The 25,395-nt window shown below is 34.5% G+C and overlaps 1 protein-coding gene across 1 annotated transcript in view; it reads left to right on the forward strand.

Annotated features, from left to right (window-relative positions):
• Window positions 1-2,555: 2,555 nt before the first annotated feature.
• Window positions 2,556-25,395, forward strand: part of LOC140438842 (venom carboxylesterase-6-like) — a 29,140-nt gene continuing 6,300 nt past the window's right edge. The window contains exons 1-7 of the mRNA XM_072528486.1: window positions 2,556-2,613; window positions 5,365-5,510; window positions 10,706-10,802; window positions 15,440-15,631; window positions 15,691-16,233; window positions 18,601-18,779; window positions 24,307-24,460. Coding sequence (XP_072384587.1) covers window positions 2,562-2,613; window positions 5,365-5,510; window positions 10,706-10,802; window positions 15,440-15,631; window positions 15,691-16,233; window positions 18,601-18,779; window positions 24,307-24,460 — 1,363 coding nt within the window. The 5' untranslated portion in view covers window positions 2,556-2,561. The remainder of the gene's footprint in view (window positions 2,614-5,364; window positions 5,511-10,705; window positions 10,803-15,439; window positions 15,632-15,690; window positions 16,234-18,600; window positions 18,780-24,306; window positions 24,461-25,395) is intronic.

Here is a 25,395-nt window from a genome sequence, read left to right on the forward strand (position 1 = left end):
TTTTTGTTTGGTGTCGGCATGCGTCGCTCAGTTGTGCTCACTGGTGGTACGCGTCGGTGGCTGTAGTCTTGCGGAGGAGGTGGTGTTCAGAGTGGTCAGAGGTGAAAGATTTTGAGCTAAAACGGTCCTTTTCAGAAATTTATTAGTAAAAATTATATAGTTATGTATTATGAATAAATTTAATTAATAAATGTATAAATCGCGGAGAGGGCAGCTGTGGCTATAAGCTCACAATAGACAGGTATAATTGTGCAATGGAATCGAGAAACTACAGAGAATCGATCCCTTCCTGTCCCTAGCAAAGCTCGAAGTAAGCTATTTATTAGTTACGGCGAAAATAAAGTGGAGTCGCCAAGATATCAATGTATTTATTCATCAGGAAGTTCATTGCTGACAAAAGTCGGCAATTTAGTCTGTAGGAATGAGAGTTTGCTTTTGGGGTGTCTGTTGAATACATTGCCAAAAGAACAGCAGTTGGTTTTAATGATATTTTCGGCTCTGAAGTTTTGGACATGGATGGTTCTGATTGTATAACTCCTGCTCAGAGAGGAAATCCACTCATTGATGGGCTGGATATTCGACAGTTGATTTATGAGGGCAAAGGGGTAGTAGTGCCTTTGTAGTTTACTTCACGCAGGACTCCCCGTTCCAATTTCAGCAGTTGTTGTGTAAGGCAGTGATTGAACATTGCATAAAGATTTACTTTATATTCAATCACCGGCCCAATACATGTTTTGTATGTGTAATTTTAAGGTGTCACGGAACTTTTTTTAAAGCCTTACGTGGTTTATTGGATGTATGGTGGTAAGGTAAGCGATTTGTATGGGGATGACTTTGATGGAAGCAATTTGGTTAAGGAAGAGTTCGCGGGTGTTGATTATTTTAAGCAAGTCACGTTGAACGGACTTCTCCAGAGGGATATGGGAGATGGTGAAGTCGAAGGATTTGGGAGATGAGGGTTGATTTGCACAGGTTGAGGGGATGGAGGAAGAAAGAAGAGGCTGAGGTTTAGAAGAGTGAATAGGAGTTGCATACGATATTTATGTTTTAGTGTGAGTATTTGGATGTTGGTTTGTATATATGGTGGATTTTAGTGATTTGTAAGTTGTGCGGTGGAAGCTTGTGTGGTGGTGAAAGGTGTAATATGGATAGGAGATATGACAGAGGCACGAGACAGCTGCAAAGCAGCGATCAACTGGTCTTTCTGGTCGACTGGAAGTGTGTTAATTAGGTCGGAAACAAAGGAGTTGGTATAAGTGTTCACTTTAGGGGTTGTGGTATCATCAGGTATATTTAAGGTGAGTATGGGTGATGTGGTGTCTGTTGAGTGTCTATGCGTTCATTGATGGAGGTGGATGGAGTGTTTGTGAGTGGTGGAAAGCCTGTAATGTCATTGGGTACTATATTCATGTTTGGTGTGTGTGTATGAGGGGGATCAGGAAATTCTACCGGTATAAGTTTGTTTGACCTTATTGAACGGATCGAACGGGGCATAGTTTAATTTAGAATGGACAAGAAGACACCTGTTTTCCTATACGCTGTGCAATGTAAAGGATGGAGGGTCGTCAGACTATACTTTACTCTTTGTGTGTGCTGTCTGTCCCCCGTTGTAAACTCCTCCCCGGAGCATAGAGCCGTTACAGGGTGTAGGAAGTTCTTTTCTTGAAAAAATCAAGTTCAGGACAGCCTGAGTCAGTCAACCCCCATCACTGGAGGCCAAACAACAACAGCAACGTCTTGCGTAGGTGTGAAAAAATTACACCCTTTTTCCTCTCGCTTTTTCGCTTGTGCGTTGGTTTTCCTCGCGTCTTCGCGTCCCAAGCGTTCAGAGCTTGTGTTCACCTACGGTAAACTTCTGAACCTGCGCTGTAGGGACCGCTTCTTTAACTTAAAAACCTGAAAACCTATAAACTGGACTGCTCTCTGAGCTGGCTCGATCTATTTTTGGCATAAAAATTTAAACTTTTATAGTCTTCAACTGAATAAGTGGAGAAGGGGAGAACTGTTTGCTTTTAGTTGGTCTAATTTGCATTGGTTTGTAGTTGCCTTGAATTGTTTTCTGTTGATGAACTTTCGTATAGAATGTTTTGAATCTTTGGAAATTGACTACTATTAGACTACTGCTGCATGCTACACAGGGCTATTTCAGATAGTATTTATAAGCCAAATCAAAGCGATTTCATAGTAAAGAATCGATTTTAGATACATTCATATGCTCATTTAAATTCAAAAATATATTTTTATAATAGTAAACATGACTTTACATGTTAACATATGCATTCCTTATCTCTCTTTCAAGAAAAACTGTGTAAATTCTGTGTAATCAGAATTATATATTTGAAATTCTTCTCAGTATATGCCGATCCTGCTAAATTACAAGAACGCCCAAGCAATTAATAGATGTATCAATTTATTAGAAGCTAATTCATTATGTATTAAATAATAGGTTATTACTACAAATTGAATATATTTTACAAATGTTTATGACATTATTAAAAAAGTATATAAACAAAGTCAAATTAATGCAGACTTTTATACTTATGTCTATAGTTGATTTTAATATGGGACTTAAAAACGGAACGGTAGTTTTTCTTTTGTTGGCGTTTTTAAAAGGTAATTTAGCTTTAAGAAATTTTCTTTTGTTATTTTAGTCATACCTAGGTATATATTACATATTGCATATTGCGTATAAAGCGGAAAGCGAAATATTTATAGGGTTAACATATCAGTTATTGGACAGTTAAGCTTTTTGTCAATTTCAAGACACTGTCGCTGGTTTAATTTTCAACGGATATTATTTTGCTATGCCAGATCATGGTATACATATATGATATTTTAAGTTAAACGTGTTTTAAATATTTCTAATATAACATTTTTTTTTATAAAATTTGAAAAGACCTGAACGGTTCCAAAAAATTAGTTATTGGACAAAAAATTCAACTATTGGACTCAAAATTTTCAGTTATTGGACACTGTTAAAATAATGATTAAAAACAAATAAAAAGCTAACATCACTATTTAAAAACTTCTATTAAATCTACCTACTATAAATCACTTATATTTTTTCATTTCATTTTGGTACAGATTAAATAGTTCGCACAAATTGCCGTCATTTTTTTCTGAGCGTTTATTTCATTATCTTTCTTATTTCCAATTTCTTGGAATCTTGATTCTTGATCGGAGGAATCTTTATTGCTTTCTATTTTTTTCGGCTCCTCACATATTTTGAGATTGGATTCTGTATGATAATCTGTTTCGATATCCTATTCACTTCATATTTTTTTAAATTTTTTACACATTCTTTGGTCAAATTCTTTTTCATTATACATTGCGACGTTTTCTTCACTTTTTATTTAGGAAATAACACCATCATCGCTTTCCTCAGTATAGCACATGTGACACATGAATAAATCCTCACCATCTTCTTCAGGAACATGTACGTTATATTTTTTCGGAACACATCGTCGATGAATTCTTTTCTTCCAGCTATTACATGTTTGGTAATTATTTTTAATTGTCCGAACCTTGCACAGAAAACATGAATTATTTTTGTCAGTATCTCGGCCAGTATTTTTTAAAGCTTTTGCTGCTACACTTTCTTCTCTTTTTCGATTCTATGCTCAAAAACTGTCTTTTTATGCATTTCGTGTGACATATATTTTAACAAAAAGCTCCTGTTTTTTATACATGGCGTGAGCATGAAGCAGGATGAGGTTTGGTAGAAATAAGTTTCACGTTGACTGAATTTCTAGAAAAGACTGATTTTGACCCAGATATTAAACATCAAGATTGTTTTCGGATTAATGTGGGGTCAGAATAAAAATTTCCACATGGTACATGCACTCACCTTGTGGCTTTTGAATAATGCGCCAAAATCTATTAAAACAATTACGATGGCGTTTCCCGTTCGAGAAAAAAAAAATCATTTACAACAAACCGGCAAATCTATGTTTCGTAGACCATAAGAAGGAATTTGATCGGGTCAAATTAAAGGACGTTATCCACTTATTGTATGCAAGAGAGATACCTCTAAGAATAATCAAAATGATCTAAAATATTTACCAAAACAACACAATAAAAGTAAAAGTAAAAGAAGAACTAACCGAACCTATTGAAGCTAGCATTTGGATAAGACAGGAAGATTCTTTGAGTCCTCTATTGTTCCACCTGATTATGGATGAAATATTAAAAAAAGTAAGAACTAAAAAAGGATACTAAATGGGAGAAAAACAACTTAAAATAATCTGCTATGCAGACGACGCAATACTGCTCTCTCAAGGTTAAGACGATTTACAACGTATGCTGCATAAATTTAATATAACCTCCAGAAAATTTAACATATTAATTTCCCCAAAAAGACAAAATGCATGGTTACAACAGCAAATTTACTAAGATGTAAATTGGAGCTGGAAGCTCAGATAATAAAACAAGTGATGGAGTTTAAATATCTATGCATCACATTATCTAGCTACGGAAAGCTCAAAACTAAAGTGGAAGATCAAGTGAATAGAGCAAACAGAGCCGCAGGATGCCTGAATGAAACAATATTGAGAAATAAAAATATCGGCGAAGAAGTGAAAGACAGAATTTACCAAACAGTCATCAGACCAATAATATAACACGGCAGAAACACGACCTGAAACAGAGAGGACAAAAAGGATGTTAGAAACAGCAGATATAAAAACACTACTGGGTAAGAAATAGAAGAGTAGAATGGAATGATCATATAGGCCGAATGACAACAAATAGTAGTAGAGTAGTAAAGACGCCAAGCGACGGTTCCCCAATAGGAAGACGATCAGTAGGAAGACCACGAAAACGATGTAGACAAAGTCATGTCTACATAAAAAAGAAGAAGAAGGAGAAGGCGAGGTTGTCAGCTATAAACGTATAATCCTTATTTGGAGGCCCTGGTCTTTCTGCTGTTTTTATGCTTATCCCATTCTTTGAGTCTATACTCATACCCTAGATCACGCTTTTAGAGCTTTTATTAATTAAATATTATTTTTACTTATTCATATGCTAGATTGTGTTCCTTTTTTTCTTAAAGTTAAATGTTGATAATGTTTTCTCTTATGTTCATTAACATTTTTTATTTCATTACCACACCAGTAAGAGTTTTGAAACCCGAGCGTTTAGTACTGCTCAAAAATTCTTCCGTAATTTTTCGGGTAGTCAGAAATTGACTGATTTTTAAGAAGGTGTTGTGTCTGGCTTGTTTTGATTTACAGATGCTGCTTTAGATAATAAGCATCCTAAATATGACACAAATACAAAATATTAAAATATACATGACTGCCCATTTTTTATTCTCGATAGTACATTTTGGTAGTATTATTTTAAGATAATGAATTTGTTTAATAGCAAATGCTGCTACTGATGGACCCGAAGTGGAAACCCCATTGGGTCGCATACGAGGCGTTTATAAAAAATCGTACGAAGGATTCACGTACAGCTCCTTCGAAGGTATACCATATGCGAAACCACCCATTGACAAACTTCGTTTTGAGGTAAGTCACGTAAATAACTTCGAAAATAAGTAAGACACATTCATTAAATATCTCTACATTCATTTTTATGCATACTTTAGAAGTTCTTCTATAGGTTATAAGTATTTGTGAATATTTCTGAATTATTTTGATTATTTTGATTATTATGATCATTTGAAGTATTTGAATTATTTTTCTTATAATAAAACTAAAGTTAAAAAAATGTGGCTATTTAATATTGAAAAGCAAGTTCAGTGGATTAATGAACTAATAATCTTACTACAATACATTGTAAATACTTTTCCTATTCCTTATCTAAGACTAATTTAATTTAATTGCATTCTTTATTAAAAATCCATTAAGATTTATCAGATTGTTAGGATTTTGATTTAAAATAACTATATATTGATTCTTCCTCTAACGGTGCCTATCCGTCCCGGATGTTTGGCGGTCATTATGGATATCCTAACTTTGCTTGCAGCTATTGGAAATAGTCAGACTGTAGATTTGTTCTAAGGTTTTGAAGCCAAATTTCTTCTTCCTAACTCTTTCCAAACTCCTTGCCTTGAAGAATGAATTGCACCAAGTCATATCTCTGTTAATTTTAAGATATTCTAAATTACGCTCTTTGATTGTGCTCTTGCATTCCTTGTCCACACTACGTAGGACCTTATAATTAGTCCTACGACCCACCCATAAAATTCTTAAGATACGTCTGTAATACCACATCTCGAAGGACTCGAAGCTATCTTAAACAAATTGTCCAGGCCTTTACTCCATATAACATTGTAGAAAATACATAGCATATGATAATAGAGATTTTGGTACCGTGTGGTAAATCGTGACTTCTTCTTCTTAGGGTGCCTGTCCGTTCCGAACGTTGGCGATCATTCTGGCTATGATGACTTTGTTGGTTGCTATACGGAATAGCTGTGTTAAGGTCTTTCTATACCATGTTCTCCGGTTAGCAAGCCAGGATACAATTCTTCGTCCTGGGGCCCTTTTTCCTTCAATTTTACCTCCAAATTGCTTTGGAGTAGCGCATATCTGCCTTGATTTCTCATTATATGTCGCAATTACTGCAGCTTACGGCCCTTCACGATGTTGACCAAATCCGCCGTTGTGTTCATCCTCCGTTGTACTTCTTCATTGGTGACTTTGTCTGCCCATGGTATCTTCAGCTCAAAAGCCTGAAGTTTTGATAAAGTTTTCGCCTTTAATGTCCACGTTTCTACTCCGTACAGAAGCACTGCGTCATTACAACATTTAAGGAGCCGTATTTTTGTTTCTAGGGTGAGGTCATGGCTCTTGAACATATAGCTCATAGTTGAATGTACTTTTTGTCTTTCCGATGCGACATTTAATCTGTTGGGTATTGTCCCATGACTCATTGATTATAGTTCCCAAGTAGTTGTACTGTAAGACACGTTCAATTCTCATTTGGTTCACATACATATTTGCTCCAGTCAGTGGCGGCTCGTGGATTGAGAGACAAGGTCGGCAAGGTATTTTTTGTCTGCTCAGATAGGTATACCGTCTAATAAAGACTTAAATCATCATAGGAGATTTTTTGTTTTCTTGTTTTTTGTTTTTTTTTTGTTTTTCCTATAAATTTAGAAACTAAACATGTTTATAAATTAACTCTAGTCTACGTTGTTTGGAAGTAGCAAAATGGGTTATAACGTCATCGCAAAATTTATTAGAGTTTTGGAGAGATTTTAATAGTTTTTTTTCTATTGACATTTGAGACAAGCTTGACATTCTCTCTCGTTTCATGGTATTTCGACAATACGTTTTGATTCTTTTGAGGCAAGAGAAATCTCGTTCATTTGAGGCAGACGTTGGTGGTAATGAGAGAATTAATGACAATAATTTATTAATTTCGGTAACAATTTGTTGCAATGAATTGCAGTATATAAAATTATACATATCTTGTAACTTATCCCATCTTCCGAAAATATATGGATCAGCATATAAAACTTTTAATTCATTTTCTAATTTTATTTTATTAAAGAATGATGGATAATTTTTAATTAACCTGTCTAATAAATATCTTGGAAATTCTTTGGCGTAACTTTTAAATTTTGAATCGTCAGGGAGGTCAAAAATTTGCAAATCTTCAAAATTCGAAAAACGAGTATCTATTTGCATTATAATAGTATCCAAAATTTCAAAATATACTCGTTTTTCGAGATCTGTTTCTGTGTCATGCCTTTGTCTTTTTTTTTGGGGTTCGGAAATATCAAGCGAGTCCAAAACTTCACTGCGTATATACTGGAAATTACTATCATTACGAAAATCTCTGAGATTTTGCACCAGTCTTGTTATTCTATTTTTGGAATGAATAATGTCAGTTAACTGATTTTGAACAACATTGAATATCAAATCGGTTTGGGTAAACACTTTCTTAAAAATATTTAAAAGTATGTTAAAAGAGTAATAATTTAATTTTTCAAACCGATTGCTTTACGGATCGAGATATCATCACTTTCAAAATCGTCGCATTCAATAATAAAATCAAAAACTTCCAAAAGCTGTTCACGAAAATCTGCTACAGTGAAAACTAACCGAGATTTAAAATTCCATCACGTCTGACAAACTGTTGGCATTTTTTTTTTTCGAAACAAACCGTTCTAAAACATTAGTCCGTTTAGGTGAGCTTGAGAAAAATGAAGCAAATCCGCTTAAACTGGCAAAAAAAGAAGACATTCTTTAATTTTTTTACATATATCCTGCAAAACTAAATTCATTCTATGCACATGACAGTGAGTAAATAAAGCTTGCGGTGCAATAGTTTTAACTTTTGCCCGGAGACCATTTAATTCACCAGACATCACGGCAGCGCCGTTATAAGTTTGCCCTACCAATTTATTTTTGATATCAAAAAATTTTAATCTGTCCTTTAAAACACCAAAAATATATTCTGCCTTATGGCTTTTACTTACGTCTGTAAAACCTAAAAACCTCTCATAGATATTACCACGTAACGCGTATCGAACGACAATTGATAATAATTGTGAATGACATGATATGTCGGTAGTTTCATCTACTTCTAGAAAAGCAAATGGTTTCCTGAATCTCAGATTCAATAACGTTACTCAAAATGTAACTAATTGATTTTATTAATTCATTCTGGATTGTTTTAGATACACCGCTAAATGTCTTCGAATCAGAAAGTAAATTAGAAAATTCCAAATCGTATTTCTTAAACATTTTTATTAGTTCTCTATAATTACCTTTATTTAACGAATGCTCCGATTCATCGTGTCCCCTAAAAGATAATTCCTGACAACTTAAAAAAATTACAATATCAATTAAACGACGTAAAACTGCGTGATTATTTTTTACAATTTCGTTATGTTTAATAGCATTTTCACGTTGGGCATTATCTAATGAAACATAGATATTTTGTTTTCCAAATAAATCTAATTTAATCTGGCTGTAAATAAGTATGATCTTTCGAAATATCATGTTTATGTAAAGCCCTAAATAATTCCTTTAAATTATCGTAACCAGATTCACACCACGGATTTTGATGTTTGCCCCTATTTGTCGAAAATAAAATGCAAGGCCAACAGAAAAGTTTGTTTTTTTATTTCACTCCCGGTAAGCCATGAGTACTTGCTGTACCAATTATCTGAAAATGATCTATTACTTCCCTTACCCGCACTAATATTTATAAGCCAAGACATTTTAGGCAAAGGACGCCCCTTATTTTTAATAACAATTTGTTCTTCGTATGGAATAGATGAAAACCCATTATGTAAAATATAATTTACAATATCAGACTTATCAATACTTACAGTTTCTCGCATGGCTTGCATTTTTTAGGTTAATATACCTGAATTTGTTTATACTTTAATTTAAAAAAAACACTTCTAATATGTCAAACCCTTTAACCTTTAACTATTTACGGCAGACGTAACGTATCACTTTAGAAAATAAAAATAAATCACAGAAAGAAAGGCTAGTTCGTGCATTGAATATCACTTCACTTTACTACTTACGTTCTTATATGAAATAACATTTCATCCCGCGCTCGCAATGTACAGTTCGCTACCAATAATCACCAATCCAAATGAAGCATCGGCAAATTTAATTTTGCCGTACTTGGTAATTAAGTTCATATGGAAAGAAATGTATGTTTGATTGCTAATCAACTAATATTCCGTTGATTTTTACAAGTAAATCGTCAAGGTTGGGATCGGCTCGCCGAAAACGCAGAACGTGCCTTTTTAAGAATTCACAGGCGGATGGATGTATCCGATATCATCGTATCAGGATCATCAATTTGAAAAGTGTCTACGCAGGGATCACTTAATGCTCAGATTGGACGAATTCTTTTAAAAACCATGAATAAAATTTAGTTTGGTCGAATTGGTCGAATTCTTTTAAAAACCATGAATACAATTTAGTCTTTATTATCTCATTATCTCACAGATATTTTTTATTTCACAAAAACAAATGACATCAACTGATTACCTGCCACAATTAATTATTGAAATACTGATTAAATTAAATATTAAAAAAATCTATAATATCTATAAAGGTGTGGGTCGGCACTGCCGACCCTGCCGACCCTGACCGGCCGCCACTGGCTCCAGTTATGTTTTCCTTTCTGATGAACATTAGTTTGGTTTTGCTGGTGTTTATATGGAGTCTATATGTTCTACTTGTTTCTGTTATTTTGTTCATTAAGTTTTGCAGCCCTTCTATGGTATTGGAAAACACTATTGTATCATCTGCATACTGTAGGTTATTGAGCTTGACTCCATTTATTGAGATGCCTTCATCAATATCTTTTAGAGCCTCTTTAAAAATGTGCTCCAAGTACAGACTGAATACCAGTGGTGAAATTATGCACCCCTGTCTTACTCCTCTTAATATTTTGACCTGATTTGTATATTCTCTATTCGGAGCACCGCTGATTGATTCCAATACAAGTTAGCTATTATTTTTAGATCTCACCATCAATCCCTGTCCTCTTCAGCACTTCCATCATCTGTTTATGCTTGACTCTACCTATCGAAAGCCTTCTTGTAATCAATCGGACATTATATATATATATATATATATATATATATATATATATATATATATATATATATTATAAAAAGAGTCCATTTTAACGATATGTGGTTTAATGTTAAAAAATATTTAACAAAGATATAATGCATTTGTTAAAATGATATTCTAATGTTGTTTTTTACTTTAAGGAACCTGTTCCTGTGGAACCGTGGAAGGAAGTAATCGATGCGACAAAACCATCTGCCTGTCTACAGCGAGATTTAACCGGACAAGGACCTGTAGTTGGTAAGATATGATGATAATAAGATCTTAAAAACAATGTTAAAATTAAAGAGTATAAAAAACAATTCTCAACAAACAGACGCGATTTATCTCTATATAACATATTACCCAATAATTCCTGGGTTTGACATATCACAAGATGGAGTCACTAATAATAAGTTCAGTACTAACATTCATACCAGACATGAAAATATGAATTCCATGTGTTGATGAAACAATGGTTTAATAATTGTTATTTGAATAAATTAGATTCCGTTTGTGGTTGTTAGATCTTCCATCGGGCGCCTCCCCAAGTGGCGGATAGGGGAATGTCTCTGAGATGTGGGTGGAACCAAGAAAATGAAATACTAGGTGTGGCTCAAAACTAGCACATAGGAATGAGAAGCAGAGTTTTCATTACTGTATTAAGGTGGAACATTTTTCTTCGGAGCAGTTTAATATTGACACTTTTAGGCAAAAATGTCAATAGGAAACCACTCCATTATATTCGCTAGTAATAAAGTCATGATGGCATGGATTAGTCAAACGAATAATGTTACCGATCATGGGCTGTGGAATTCAAGATGCCACAGTGGAAGCAATACATAATTAAACCATAGGGCTTCTCTGTTCACTAACCAACGAAATCCCTGTGAACAAAATATTATTAGACATAAGATGAAAATAAAGAAACCGTATAGAATATCTACGTGGAATGTTACAACTTTATATGAAGGTGGTAAGCTAAGAAATCTACTCTCTGGCATAAAAAAATGAATATTATTATCATTGTGGCGAATAAAACAAGATGGCCAAAGTAGAGGGAATTTCATAGCAAACGGATATGCCGTTTACTTTTCTAGAAATCAAGACCATATGCATCGAAACGGAGTATCAATAATTATGAAACATCATGTTAGCAAGTATGTCACTGACTGCATCCCAACGTCAGACAGAGCAATTTTAATACAGCTGAATACCAAACCTGTATAATATAAATAAAATCCAGGTTTATTCTTCCACTGGTGATGCAGATGCAGAAGAAAAGCTAAAAGTATCAAAGAAGCACGAAACAATAATAGTTATGGGAGACTTAAACGCTAAAATAGACAGAAAATAAAGGTTGGACAGAAAATAATGCAAAACATCATCGGAAATTTTGGCCAGGGAAAGAGAAATTAAAGAGGTAAGAGTCTAATCGAATTCGGCAAATAGAATAACTTCGACATTACAGATAATTGGTTTCAACTTCCAGAAAGGCATCTGTACAAGTAAAAATCCCCTCAAGATAGACAGCAAGGTAAAATAATAAGGTATCAAATAGATTACATCTTAACTACTGATTTCAAAACAAAATTCAATATGGTAGAAACTTACCTCGGCGCTGATATAAAGTCAAATCATGATTTAGTCTGCTCCAAGATACAAATTATATTAAAGTTATTATTTCATCTTCCAAAATCAATTCTACAGACAAATAAATGGTGCCCCAATGGGCTGTCCACTATATCCAGTAATTGAAAATATCTTTATGGAAGACTTCGAGACCCGAGCACTATCCACATCAATGTTCAAGGCCAAATGTTGGCTACGATATGTTGACGATACATTCGTCATTTAGCTTCATGGCAAGGGTGCTTTGGTATCTTTTCAAACCCATCTGAATGGTATACATCCTAGTATCCAGTTCACGATGGAGGTGAAAACCGGTTCATCCCCACCAATTCTCGACGTTATCATAAAGAAAAACCAATTTGAAGGTTTTTATCACTCTGTTTATCGAAAATTCACCCATACCAATCGTTACTTGCATGCAAACTCGTATCATCCTCCTTCACAAATTAATTAAGCCATTAATACGATTATCTCCAGATCAACACGCCTTTGCGATGATGCAAGAAGACATGAATAGTAGCATACGCAGACATCAATCTTCCATTCAATTCTAACACAAAAACTCGGACTCTCATCATATGTAAGCTTTTCTTTCTTACATCAAAGGTGTCAAAAAAAATGACAAAATCGACAAAATTCTAAAATCAAGAAGAATAAAGATCCCCCAACAAAAACTTTCATGTCTAGTCCGATCAATCAAAGACATTACAATTGAACAACACGCAGTTTATGAAATTCCGTGTGCAAACTGCCCCCGATCCTATATAGGCCAAACAAATCTAGAATCCAAAATAGGATTTATGAACATTCCATTTATGTTCGCAATTCTGACACAATTTTAACTCTAGGTCAACACCATCTTTATACAGGTCACAAAATTGATTTTAAAAATTCCAGGACCATAGCCTCCATCCGCTTCTATAAACCAAGAATTATCCGAGAAGTCATAGAAATTGAAACAAGACCAAATTGTCTTAATAAAAGAGATGGCGGCATACGGTTACCTTCGACTTGGAGACCTCTCATAAAGAAAATATCGCCTGCTCAACCCGTCAATCAAAATCCTGCTGTCAGAAATGTTCGCGCTAACCCCCGCGCCAATCTCCTCACCAATCCCCACGTTGACCTCCACGCCAATCTACACTCAAGCCACGTCACCATCGATGGTATAAATGACTTATCCTCTATTCCCAGTACCAGTTATGCATTGATTTAGTAATCAGTGTAGTAGTGCCTGGGAGCTCGAGAGACTGAGACCTCGAAAGCCCTGAAGAAGACATCGAAGAGGATGTCGAAAGCTCGGTGCAATGATAATCGACGCAGTTCAACCCGGAAGACTGTTGACTTTAATATTAATTCCTGTAATAGTATTAATCTTAGGTGTAGGTTTAATTGTACTAACCGTAGAAAACTTAATGTTATCGCGCCGTTATAAAATTATAAATGTTGAAAATAATTAGTAAAATATATTCTCTTAACTATTCCAATAGTCTGACGAACAGTATTGAACTGATACTCTTTTTACTGATCAAATGATCTTGGCGATTTCATCGTTTATATGTATACATGACTTAACCAATTAAATCTTTGTCGCTGAAGTTATAAGGTTAAACCACTTATGCTTCACTGACAATATCGTGCACATTTAAAATAGTCTCAAAGAACCCCAAGAGTTGTTAAGTATACCAAACTCTGCATCAACCGAGATAGGTTTAAAAATTAACATTAAGAAGACTCAGTAAATGACAAACTTAATCCCTAGCAGTAATATATCTCTAAATATGTAATATCTAGTATCTATGGACTTTTAAGTCGCAAACTATAGTTTCCATATACTAAGAAGTAAGATATTTAAAACAAATATAAAGATGTGTCTAAAGAGGGGTACTTTTAAGAACACTTATTAAAAAAATCATTTTAGAGATGCAAGAATATGAATTACAGATGCTGTAAAACTGGGCCGAACAGAAGGCCAGAATTAATGACTACATCATCATCATCATCATCAACCTGTATGCGTCCACTGCTGGACATATGTCTCCCTCAGCTCTTTCCATCTGTCTCTGTCTTGTACGGCTTACATCCAGTTATTGGGGTCCACGCTTCAGGTCGCCAGTCCATCTAGTTAGTGCTTCTTGCCTTAGTCTCCACCCTAAAACACGTTTTGTCCATCGGTTGTCTGATAATCTGGCGACGTGTCCTGCCCAATTCCATTTTAATGACGCGATTTTTTCGATAGCGTCTGTTGTTTTTGTTCTACGACGTATTTCTTCGTTTGGGATTTGGTCTCTCAGAGAGACACCCAACATCTGGCGCTCCATAGGCATCTAGGTCACGCGAATCGTATGAACTACCTTTTTTGTGAGGGTTAATGTTTCCGCTCCATAATTGAATACAGGTAACATACATGGGTCAAATATTTTTCTTTTGAGGCATATGGGTAGATCCGATTTAAATACATAGTTTAATTTACCAAACGCTGCCCAGTCTAATCCTATGCGACTTGGGAGCTCACATGTCTGCTTATCTCTGCTTAACCGAATTTCATGTCCTAGGTACTTATACGATGTAGTCTGCACAATATCCCTTCCATCAACAGTAATGTTTCGATTTAGCACCAGAATAGTCATTATTTGCGTCTTGTTTATATTAGTCTTAAGTCCGACCTCCAAGGAAACGTGATATAATTTTTCAAACATTATTATTGCATCATCCATACGATCGGCTATAAGGACGATATCATCTGCGAATCTCAAATGACTGAACTTCTCTCCATTTATGTTGGTACCATGCTCGTTCAGATGTGCCCTCTTACAAGTATGTTCTAAAAGCGTCGTGAATAGCTTTGAAGAGACAGTGTCTCCTTGCCGTACTCCTCGCTGTATACAGAATTTATTTGTTTCTTGTTCAGATAGTCTTACGCCAGCTGTGGCATTTTGTAGATATATTCGATTATGTTAGTGTAAAGATGGTCTATTCGACATTCTGTCAATGCCTAGCTACACTAAACACATAATAGAGTGCCGTTCTAGATTACAGGTATATAGAGGTATAGAGGTAGAGGATGGCTTCCGACCCAGTGGACACTACAGGATGTCGGATGCAAGATATGATGTGACGTGCAGATATGAGATTTGTGTCTTATTGAGTGGAGTAATAGCTATTCTAGTACTAATAGGACATAATTTCTTTGCAAATTGTACGATATAAATGATCATGATATAGATGTATTTATGTATAAGCCATGACTATTTTCTTCTTTTCAGGAGTAGAAGATTGCCTACATCTTAATATATACGTACCAGGTAAAGCGGATCCTAAAAAAAGTTACGATGTAAATTTCTTTATTCACGGAGGTGGATTAATGGCTGGATCTGGTCAAATGGCAAGCGCTTCCTTTATGATGGATAATCAAAATGTTATTTTTATTTCGTTAAACTACAGATTAGGACCACTAGGTATTCTAATTCGTATTATTACAATTTTTGTAGTTCATGTTAAAATTTTGCGTTTTTAGGATTTTTATCGACAGAAGACAATGAAATACCAGGAAACAACGGCATGAAGGACCAAGTAATGGCCCTTAAGTGGGTACAAGGCAATATACGCTCATTTGGTGGCAATCCGCAATCTATTACCATAACTGGATTCTCAGCAGGGGGATCAAGTGTTCATCTTCATTATTTATCACCTTGGTCGAAAGACCTCTTTAATAGAGGAATTTCTAATAGCGGTTCAGCTCTCAGTCCTTGGTTTCTAAAAGAACAACCTTTAATATTTGCCCAAAAACTGGCGACAGATGTCGGCTGCCCCACATCATCCACATCTGCATTAAAAGCTTGTCTGAAAGAAAAACCCGCTAATCTGATAATGAAACAAATCGAGAATTTTATGGAATACGCTCATTTGCCCGTAACTCCTTTCGGTGTTGTGATTGACACATGGGCAGACAATCCTTTTTTGCCCGAACATCCTTACAGTTTGTTGACACAAGGTAAAATATTGGATTTGCCATGGATGGTTTCAGTTAATAGAGACGAGGGATTATTTCCCAGTGCATGTAAGTACCTTTTGTTAAATAATTAGATAAAGATTAAAAAAGCTGCAAAAATAAAATAAAAGGCCAGATACTCAGACATTATTTGTTTATGTATTACAGACCGTAATAAGTTTTCGGTCTGTAACAGATTCTTATATTTTATATAAATAAGTAATATACAAACTTTATTTTTGGGATAGTATATTTATACAAATTAAAAAAAAAACTTCAGTCTTCAGAGACGAAAATGCTATTGAACTTTTTGAGAAAACATTTTGATGTAGTGATTGCAAACCTCAAGTAGTGATTTTAGAGAATAATAAACACAAACAGTCTCGATGAACAACTTTAGTCAGAAAGTGAACTTTGAGTGAACTCAGTAGCACTAAAAGATTTTCCATAGTTTAAAACTGGGCATAAACTGCAACAAACTTAAGTTTGGGAATATGACTCATACTTCGACGATGCGTAGTGAATCGTGTTTAGTAGTGTTACCATGGAAACCACCAGTGTACTGCTTGCCAGTGTCGTAGTTTCAGAAGTACGTATCGCAGAAAGTGTTTGACATGTTGATTTGATCGTGTTGGATATGTTATTAATTTTTTTTAGATTAGTGCTTAGTATATTGGGAGTAGTAATTAGTGTATTATTAAGTCATTTAGGGTATCTGTAATGTGTTTATTTTAGTTATTAATAATAGTTACTCAACAATATGGCTCCTAAAAAGATAGGAACAAATAAAACCATCATAATTTTGAACAGATACTCTTCAAATAATATCAAACAAACTGCAGGTGGCAAAAATCCAAAGACAATGCGAAAATCAGAAGACAATAGAAGTGTTCTAATGAAAAGTTATGATATTTGTTCAAAACTATTACAATATTTAAAACAGCTAATTTGATTTTGATCTGAAGGTAGAACCATAATTTATGCCAATGAAAGACATATAGGTAGGTACACATCAGCCATAGTGCACCATATCACTGGGCAGATCAAAGTGGAAAAACCAATTTCTAAGGGCAAAAGGCTAATTATTGTTCAGGCTGGAGAAGAGACTGGATTTGTACCTAACGCTGTGTGCTTTAATATGCGTGTGAATTTTTAAATCAGGTGCATCTTTATAATTAAAAAGTCAATTGTTGCAACAATAACAGTAATGTAAGCCATAATTACTTTTAAAGTTTCATAATAAATAAAATTCTATTTTTGACAAAAATTTCATAAAAAGCTTATTAACGACTATCCACGAAACTAATAACGAGTTAAAGGTCATTCAGCAAAAATATACAATGATTATTATTTTAATTTGCCGAAAAATCCTCTAAAATAATTTTTACGATATTTTTATGACATCAAGGTCTTCACTTGCCTCCCTATTATCCGGAGTTAAACCCTATCGAAAAAATATGGGCTTTGATAAAAGGTTGAGTGACAACTCATAATAGAACATTTAATATACCTAAATGATGTTGAAAATATAGCAAAAAATTAAATTTTCAGAAGAAGTGTTATAAGAGGAGTTAATTAATATATGTACACGCGCAAAATTATAAAAACATTTAAATCGAAAAAGAACATTTGTTAGACACAACGCTGGACTACTTACGCAACCTGTTATTAATACTGGTTTATCCGAAGAAAGCTTTTCTGAAGATGAAGATTGTGATTCAAATTCAGGAATAGAGATCTTAGAATCATGCGAGGAATCATAACTAGCTAACTAACTTCTTGTTTAGGCAAATAAATATATTACTTAATTAAATAAAATAAACTACTTATTTTTTTTGTATTATCGAAACCCTTCCTTCGGGGTAGTGTTAATAAATTGTAAGTATTGAGGAATTTGTTATTTATTAAAGTACTCCTAATATTTTACTCATTATTTTTCGAGTGCAACTGCCTATGAAATTCATAATGATTAAGAACTATGAAAATAAAAATTAACAAATTCATTGTTAATTTAATTCGATATACTTGTGAAAAATTATTTTAAATCTATCTGTTTTCGCCCGCCACTGGTAGAAACAGTCCGCCCACCTGCGTTAGACACTACGTCACATTCCCAAACTTAAATTTGTTGCACTCTACCATATGAAGCTGGGATGAGTGAATATTCCTTTTAAAGGGCATGCGATCCTTTGACTGCGTTTTTCGAAGCATTTTCGCCTGGCTAATTTTTTCAGTTTTCGACTTAATTTTTTAAACTTCTAGTATTAGAATTACATCATCATATTGCAGATGGATTATTCATATTTTTCATTTATATTATTTTCAGTTTCTTTTAGTAAATTTCCTTGAAGATATCTTTTAATCACCTCTTGAACAGTTATATTTTATATTACTCCACGTGTTAATTTATTAGTACCGTTTCTGGTTAATTTGCAGATTTTTGTACAAATCAAGAAGAAATAAACAAAGATTTTGTTGAGAAAGCCCACTTATTGCTGGACTATAACTATACATATCCAGAAAAAAATAGGAAAATATTTGCCAAGAAGATCAGAGACTTCTATTTTGGACCAGAAAATGATATAACCGAAGAAAATTTTGATAAAATGACGCAGGTAAATAAAAACACATTCTTTTTATAAAATACTTTATAAATGTAATACATTACAATACAATTTTCACAAAATTTCCCAACTGTTGTTGCTACTGTTTATTTTAATTTATTTAAAGTCTTTTAAAACTAACACTAAAATAGGACCAATTTATAATGAATATTTATTTAACAGTTCAAATATATTTATTAGAGTAACTCCTAGAATCTAATTACCCATGATCCACTGATTCTTCGCAATATCTCTAGAAATCCGTGGAAGTCTCGCGCCGTCGGAACAGTCGTAAAGGACAGTCAATCAGTAATTGGTTCCTATTTTATAACTCCCGGTTGTATAAAAGTCACATGGGATGGTTTTCGCTCCGCAATATGAGTTGCAAATTGCAACAGACTAGTACCTAGTTGGGTGTCTTTAAAAATTTCCTCCACCATATTTTGGACAACTCTTAATCCATTTGGTGGCATTCTAGCTTTAGCATGGCTAATTTTTGCACGCTCAATGCCAACTTTCCTGTACATCTTGATAGGTGGGTTGTTCATGGGAAGTATCTTTTGTTACCACATAGAAAAGGTAACGTGATACATCTTTAGGTTTCAGAGCTTTTCCGGACGCTGGTAGTTGGCATTGCAGTTCTGAAACTCGATCAAATTTCTTTCGAAAGACGTATGCCAATCCTTGTGTAAGTAGATCTTGCTTTTCTTCAGTGGTTACACCATGCCTTGCTTTACCATGCCCCATAAATTCATTAAACATGCGGTCAGCTCCTTTTTGGACTTGATTTACTTCGACTTCTTTATCTACGTCGTAGTCTCTTTCGAATGGCGCAAGCTGGTCATGGGTTTGCCTCTCATCTCATGGGTTTGCCTCTCATGGGTTTGCCTCTCATGGGTTTGTCTATCATCGGTTTGCTTCTCGGAATCTTGCTTATTCGGTAGGTAATATCGTTAATACTTTCGTTATATACTTATACTATACGTTATATATATAACTAACTAGGCGTTAGACAAGGTTGTATACTTTGTAAGCCTTGGAAAAATGCGAACATGGAATACTTCTAAATGGAGAACGCCTAAACAACATCCGTTATGCAGACGACACCGTTATTTTTGCAGACAGTTTGAACAGTTTACAGCAACTGATAAACAAAGTAAATGAAGTAAGTGAAAGATTTGAACTTCAAGTAAATATAACAAAAACTAAATTTATGATCATCAGCAAAAATAAAGTTAGAGACGCTCAACTACTTATCAATAATACACCAGTGGACCGAGTAAAACAGTATAACTATCTTGGAACAACAGTAACTGAACAATGGGATCACTCACAGGAAATAAAATGTAGAATAGAAAAGGCTAGGAGTGCATTCAATAACATGGCCAAACTCTTTAAAAGCCACAATCTTAATCTGGAGATAAAAGTAAGGCTCCTACGATGTTATATCTTCTCAATATTGTATTACGGAGTTGAATCCTGGACACTAACTGAAGCAATGGAGAAAAAACTTGAAGCCTTCGAGATGTGGCTATACAGGCGAATTCTAAGGATATCATGGACAGACAAGATAACCAACGAGACCGTATTACGAAGAGTGGGCAAAGAAAGAGAGGTGATGTATACCATTAAAAGGAGAAAGTTGGAATATCTCGGACATATAATGAGAAACAGCACTAAATACAGATTACTGAAGGTAATCCTACAGGGTAAAGTATTCGGAAAGCGAAGAATTGGGAGAAGGAGAATATCATGGTTGAAGAACCTGAGGAAATGGTTCTCCACAACAACAACGAATCTATTTAAAGCATCAGTCAATAAAATAATTATAGCCAGAATGATTGCCAATATTCGGAACGAATAGGCACTGAAAGAAGAAGAATATCGTTAATCTCCTCCATAATAAGGTACCGACCTTCCCAGAACTGCTACAAGTCGAGAGAACAACCATTTCTATTTTTTGGCTTATAGAGCCAGACTTTTTGATATTTCTTAGAAGATTCCTTTTCTGCTTGGGTATCGTATCGTTTTTCATTCTTCTTTGTAATTCGTTCATATAATCTTCACCAGCTACATCTTCTACAGGTCGACATCTGAACGGAAGGTAGCAGTCTTAGTCTCGTTGGTGATTATCCATCATTTTTGCCAATTACTTTCTAACTATCATATTTATTCGCTCTACCATTCTATAAAATTACGGGTGATATGCTGTAGTTCTTGCTTTATTGATGTCTAGTCTATCGTAGATTCACTGAAATAGATAGCTGTCAAAGTCCCTTCCTTCGTTACTATGAATTCTCTGAAGGATTTATTTTTCACCGCAATGCCTTTCTGATTGATTATTGTGAAACTGATGAAGTGCGTCGGCTATTCTGCTCTTTGGAATCAACAACTATGTTCTGTTCTCGGAATCATTATCATTTTTCAGTATTTATTTAATCAAGCCCTATTCCATTATAAACAAGTCCCATTGAGTCCAATACGTTTTAACTACTGAACATACATTTGATATTTCTTGCCAAACGGTGGACGAATTTCTTCTTTTCTTTTTAACTTCCAGTAAATTACCGTTGTTATTCCATTGCTGCTTTTTTCTTTGAAATATTTCTAGAATGCCGTGGAACTGTCGTACTGTCGGATCAGCTGCAATTCTTCTGCGAATCGATTAGTGAGTTCTATTAACCCTCTAACTGGCAAGATTCTATTTAGTTGGGAATTTTTTGTGTGTGGGAAAAGAATGTGTATACACTATTTGTTATGGTGATAATTATAAAAGCACTTTTTGGCATTAGAACAACATAAATGAAGATCACGTTTGCTTGACTTTGACTATACACTCATTGAGTTTTCTCAATTTGCAAAATTTACATTTTTTTTAATACTCTCTTTGTTGAGCCAAAGAGAAAAGTGATCAATACTAGAGGCTATAGATGAAGCCTATAGATTCTTCTTGCATGTAAATAAACTAACAAAGGTAAAGACGTATAGAAATTGTCGATGTAAAGGATGAAAAGTGATGAAAAAAGCTGGGTATGGTCTGGGACAAACGTACAACAACGTTTAATGTACTTCCAAGATCGGGTACACCAGGAAGAAATATATTGTTGCCTGCACCGTTGTAAATTTCAAAACGATATGCGTACCCTTGAAAATCATTTATTTGCCATAAATTGACGAAGACGATGCTTGAGTTTGGTCGAACACATCTGCTCATCAACACACAATCTATCCGTCTTTGGAATCGAATCGAAACTATTGTTGACCTTATCAGCCAATTTCCGGATGCAAAACAGTAGATCATAGCCTGGCTGACCTTTTCGAATGCGCTGCCTTTTATCTTGAAACGATAAGTGTTTCTTTATTTCCATAAACTTTTTTACAGACGCAACTTTTTCGTTCGTTTCATTGGCAACTAAATCAATAATCCCTTTTATGAAGAAATACTTGAAAAGTGCTATTGGTGTTTTCAGTTCTTTTATTGACGATGGCAACCGTGCATCTCCTTGGAAAGCTACTTCGTTTACATGCAAGCGCATTAATCGCTTACCACGTTACCTTGGTAAATTGTTTCGAATCTTCTTTGATATCCTGAATAGCTGAAATAAAAATAAAAATAGTACATTATTGCTAAAGTATGAATATATAATTATTACCTCTCCCAGTAAAACCACCAATAAACAGCGTGACCAAAGGACTAGAATCTTCCATTATAGGTAATGGCGAACTGGGTTTTTCGTTGGCTTAAAACTTGCAGCATGTGTGGCATCGGCGGCTGAAGTAGATGGAATTGCTTTCATAGATGTAGACGTTTTAGCCTCCTCCTTTTCTAAAGATTCGACACATTCGTCAGCATCGATTTGCACCGCCGTTGTCATTGTTGATGTTGCAGCAGGTGCTTCTGTCACTGATATTTAGCGACATGTTCACGTTTTGAATTAAGTAGTCGCTTGTTTCACCTGCTTGCGGATTTCACGGATACACTCTATAATCATGTCATCTGGAGCGATCATATCCAGCTCGTAATCTGGGTCGATGTCTGGATCATCGCTGCTATAATCACCTTCTGACGAATCCGTTTCAACAGAGTTCATCAGTTCTTGGATTTCATCTTCGGTCATTACCGACAAATTAAACTTTTCTTTCTCCAGTTGTTATTGCCTGCCATTTCCAGAAGCAAAATATACAAATAAGTGATGAAACATTGGGAAACAATAGCACAACAACACAACACACCAACACAATACAGTGAGACGAAACTTCACATAAACCGGCAAAGGGTCCCTTAGGAACCCTTTTTATTTTCGCTTCTAAAGCACACTCAGAATACTTGTTTTATAATAATTCTAATATATAGTGAAACTTGAAGCTGTTTTGTAATAATTCCAATATTTAGTGAAACTTGAAGCTCTAAACCACTCATAAAAAATGTTTTCACTAAATTCAGATTATTTGCAGTATCATCATTTTACTTCGAAAAAAAAAAAAATATAAATGAGAGAAAATTGTTCTGCGTTCACTTCGACCTGTCGCACAAAACTTAGACAAAAAGGTAACGATAAGGTTTAATGAATTTAGAATGCATTTGAAACGTCTGTAGACAAACTAGTGGGGAAGATTCAAAACAGTTTGCGACTACCTGACCTTTAACTGCGCTGTAGCCAACCCTACAGTTTTAACTGTAGGTCTACAGTTTTTTGTAAATTCTCTCGAATGTTTTCGTTTAGGCATCGAAATCTACAGTTTTTTTATTTAAGATATGCTAGCGTCATCTATTTATTTGCCAAGTAGTCCGTACTGACTAAGTTAGCTGAATTATGAAAGCCAAACTAAGAAATAAACTTTCTAAGACCACAATAAAAGGTACCTTGCATACAAAATCAGACATTAAAAATTGTTTCGAGTTTAATGTGATGAAGGACTATCTAAAAGAATTCAATAAAAATATGTACGATTAAAAAAAAATCAAGATGAAACGGAAAATCAAGTAGATTTACGAATTGAAAATGAAATAGAAGCTAGTGATACTATCTGATAGTTATGATTTTCAAGGCAAGCTCTCACAAAAATCGCTATAGTCACATTTTCTTGAAGTGTTGGATTATAGTTTTTATATATTACCAATTTTATTTTATTTAATGTATCTTTGGAGCTTTTCCATTTTTAAAAATTTAATTAAATCTTTGATAATGACATCATTTTTATTGTTTTAAATTTCCTCCCTTTACTATATTCTATTTAGTACTATGATTAAATAATAGAAAATAATAAAAAGATAAAGATGTAGATTTACTGTTTTTTAATTTGATATTTACAGTTTTTTACAGTTTTTTTCAAGCGTATCTACAGTTATGCTCTGTGCTGGGGTTGGCAACACTGAGCGAAGAGGGTTAAGGACGAAGCTTGGACTAGCATAACAATATAAACTTTATTTCTGATAAAACATTCACTAGAAACCTAACAGTTTTGCATTTTCTTGATAGATAAGATTAATGTTGATCAATATTTTGTTTTAATTATAATAAAATTTCTTATTTGTTAGATGTTTGGCGACCGTTTATTCATTTCTGGTGTCGAAATCGCCGCAAAGCTACAAGCTAAGGCTAATAAACAATCGGTTTATGTTTATTTTTTCAATTATGATCAAAGCGCCAATAAAGTAGCCTCATTCTTCTGTCCACAAAAGAATATTAGTGGTAAGTACTTTAACATAATCTTGAGTAGCATTTTTAGAGCTTTTTTAAGACTTCAGAAGTTATCTCGATGAGAGATGTAGTTTGTAAATTTGAAAAGGAGTCGTTTGAATTTGTACACCTGTCTAGAGTGCGACCTAAAAGATATTTTGTATATACCTTATATTTATATTGTAAACGAAAAAAGTATTATTTATTTATTACTAAATTACTTTTTACTTATTACTTAATAGACTAAGACATCCTATTAAACATTTCTTAGCCTCTTGTGTTAACTAATGAAGTTCTAAAAAGAGTGATAGCTATATTAGGTGAGCTGTGAACTTGCAAAAAATACTTAAGTTTTCGATAAACAACTTATAACTAACTCTCTACCGTTGGCTACCAGACAAAGTAGACTAGCACTTTTCTTAAGTAACGGTGGTTTCAGTTAAATTGGCTTAAACTTTGCAAATAGGTAGTTTTGGTCATGCCGATCAAAAGTTTTTATTGCACCAAGACTCACTTACTTTACTTTATCGTGTCCGGACATGTCATTCATAAAATTTCGGCCCAGTATCGGGCTACGTCGGTTCCATCTTTGTTGGCGAGCCACAAATCTTCGAGGGTACATCGATGAGGACAGTTTTTGCATGTAAGAAGATGTTCCATATTCTGTGTTTCTCCACAGTCACAGTTCACATCATCTTGGTCGATTTTTCCCCATTTTGCCATGTTTGATTTTACTGGAGCGACCCCCGTTCTTATCCGATTCATAGTTTTCCACGTTTTAAAGTCTAGGGACTGGCCGGTCCATTGAACCTGGGGAAGAGGAAAATACTCAGGCGGTTCATCCTGCACTGTTCCAAGGAAGCTTTTCCTAGATTTTAGTCGCTTTCGTGGTGTTCGAGCTTTGTATAGGGCATGCCGCTCGTCCGCGATCTGTTTAATTTTCTCTA

This window comes from Diabrotica undecimpunctata, chromosome 1, assembly GCF_040954645.1.
Source record: "Diabrotica undecimpunctata isolate CICGRU chromosome 1, icDiaUnde3, whole genome shotgun sequence".
NCBI classification, from domain to species: Eukaryota; Metazoa; Arthropoda; class Insecta; order Coleoptera; family Chrysomelidae; genus Diabrotica; species Diabrotica undecimpunctata.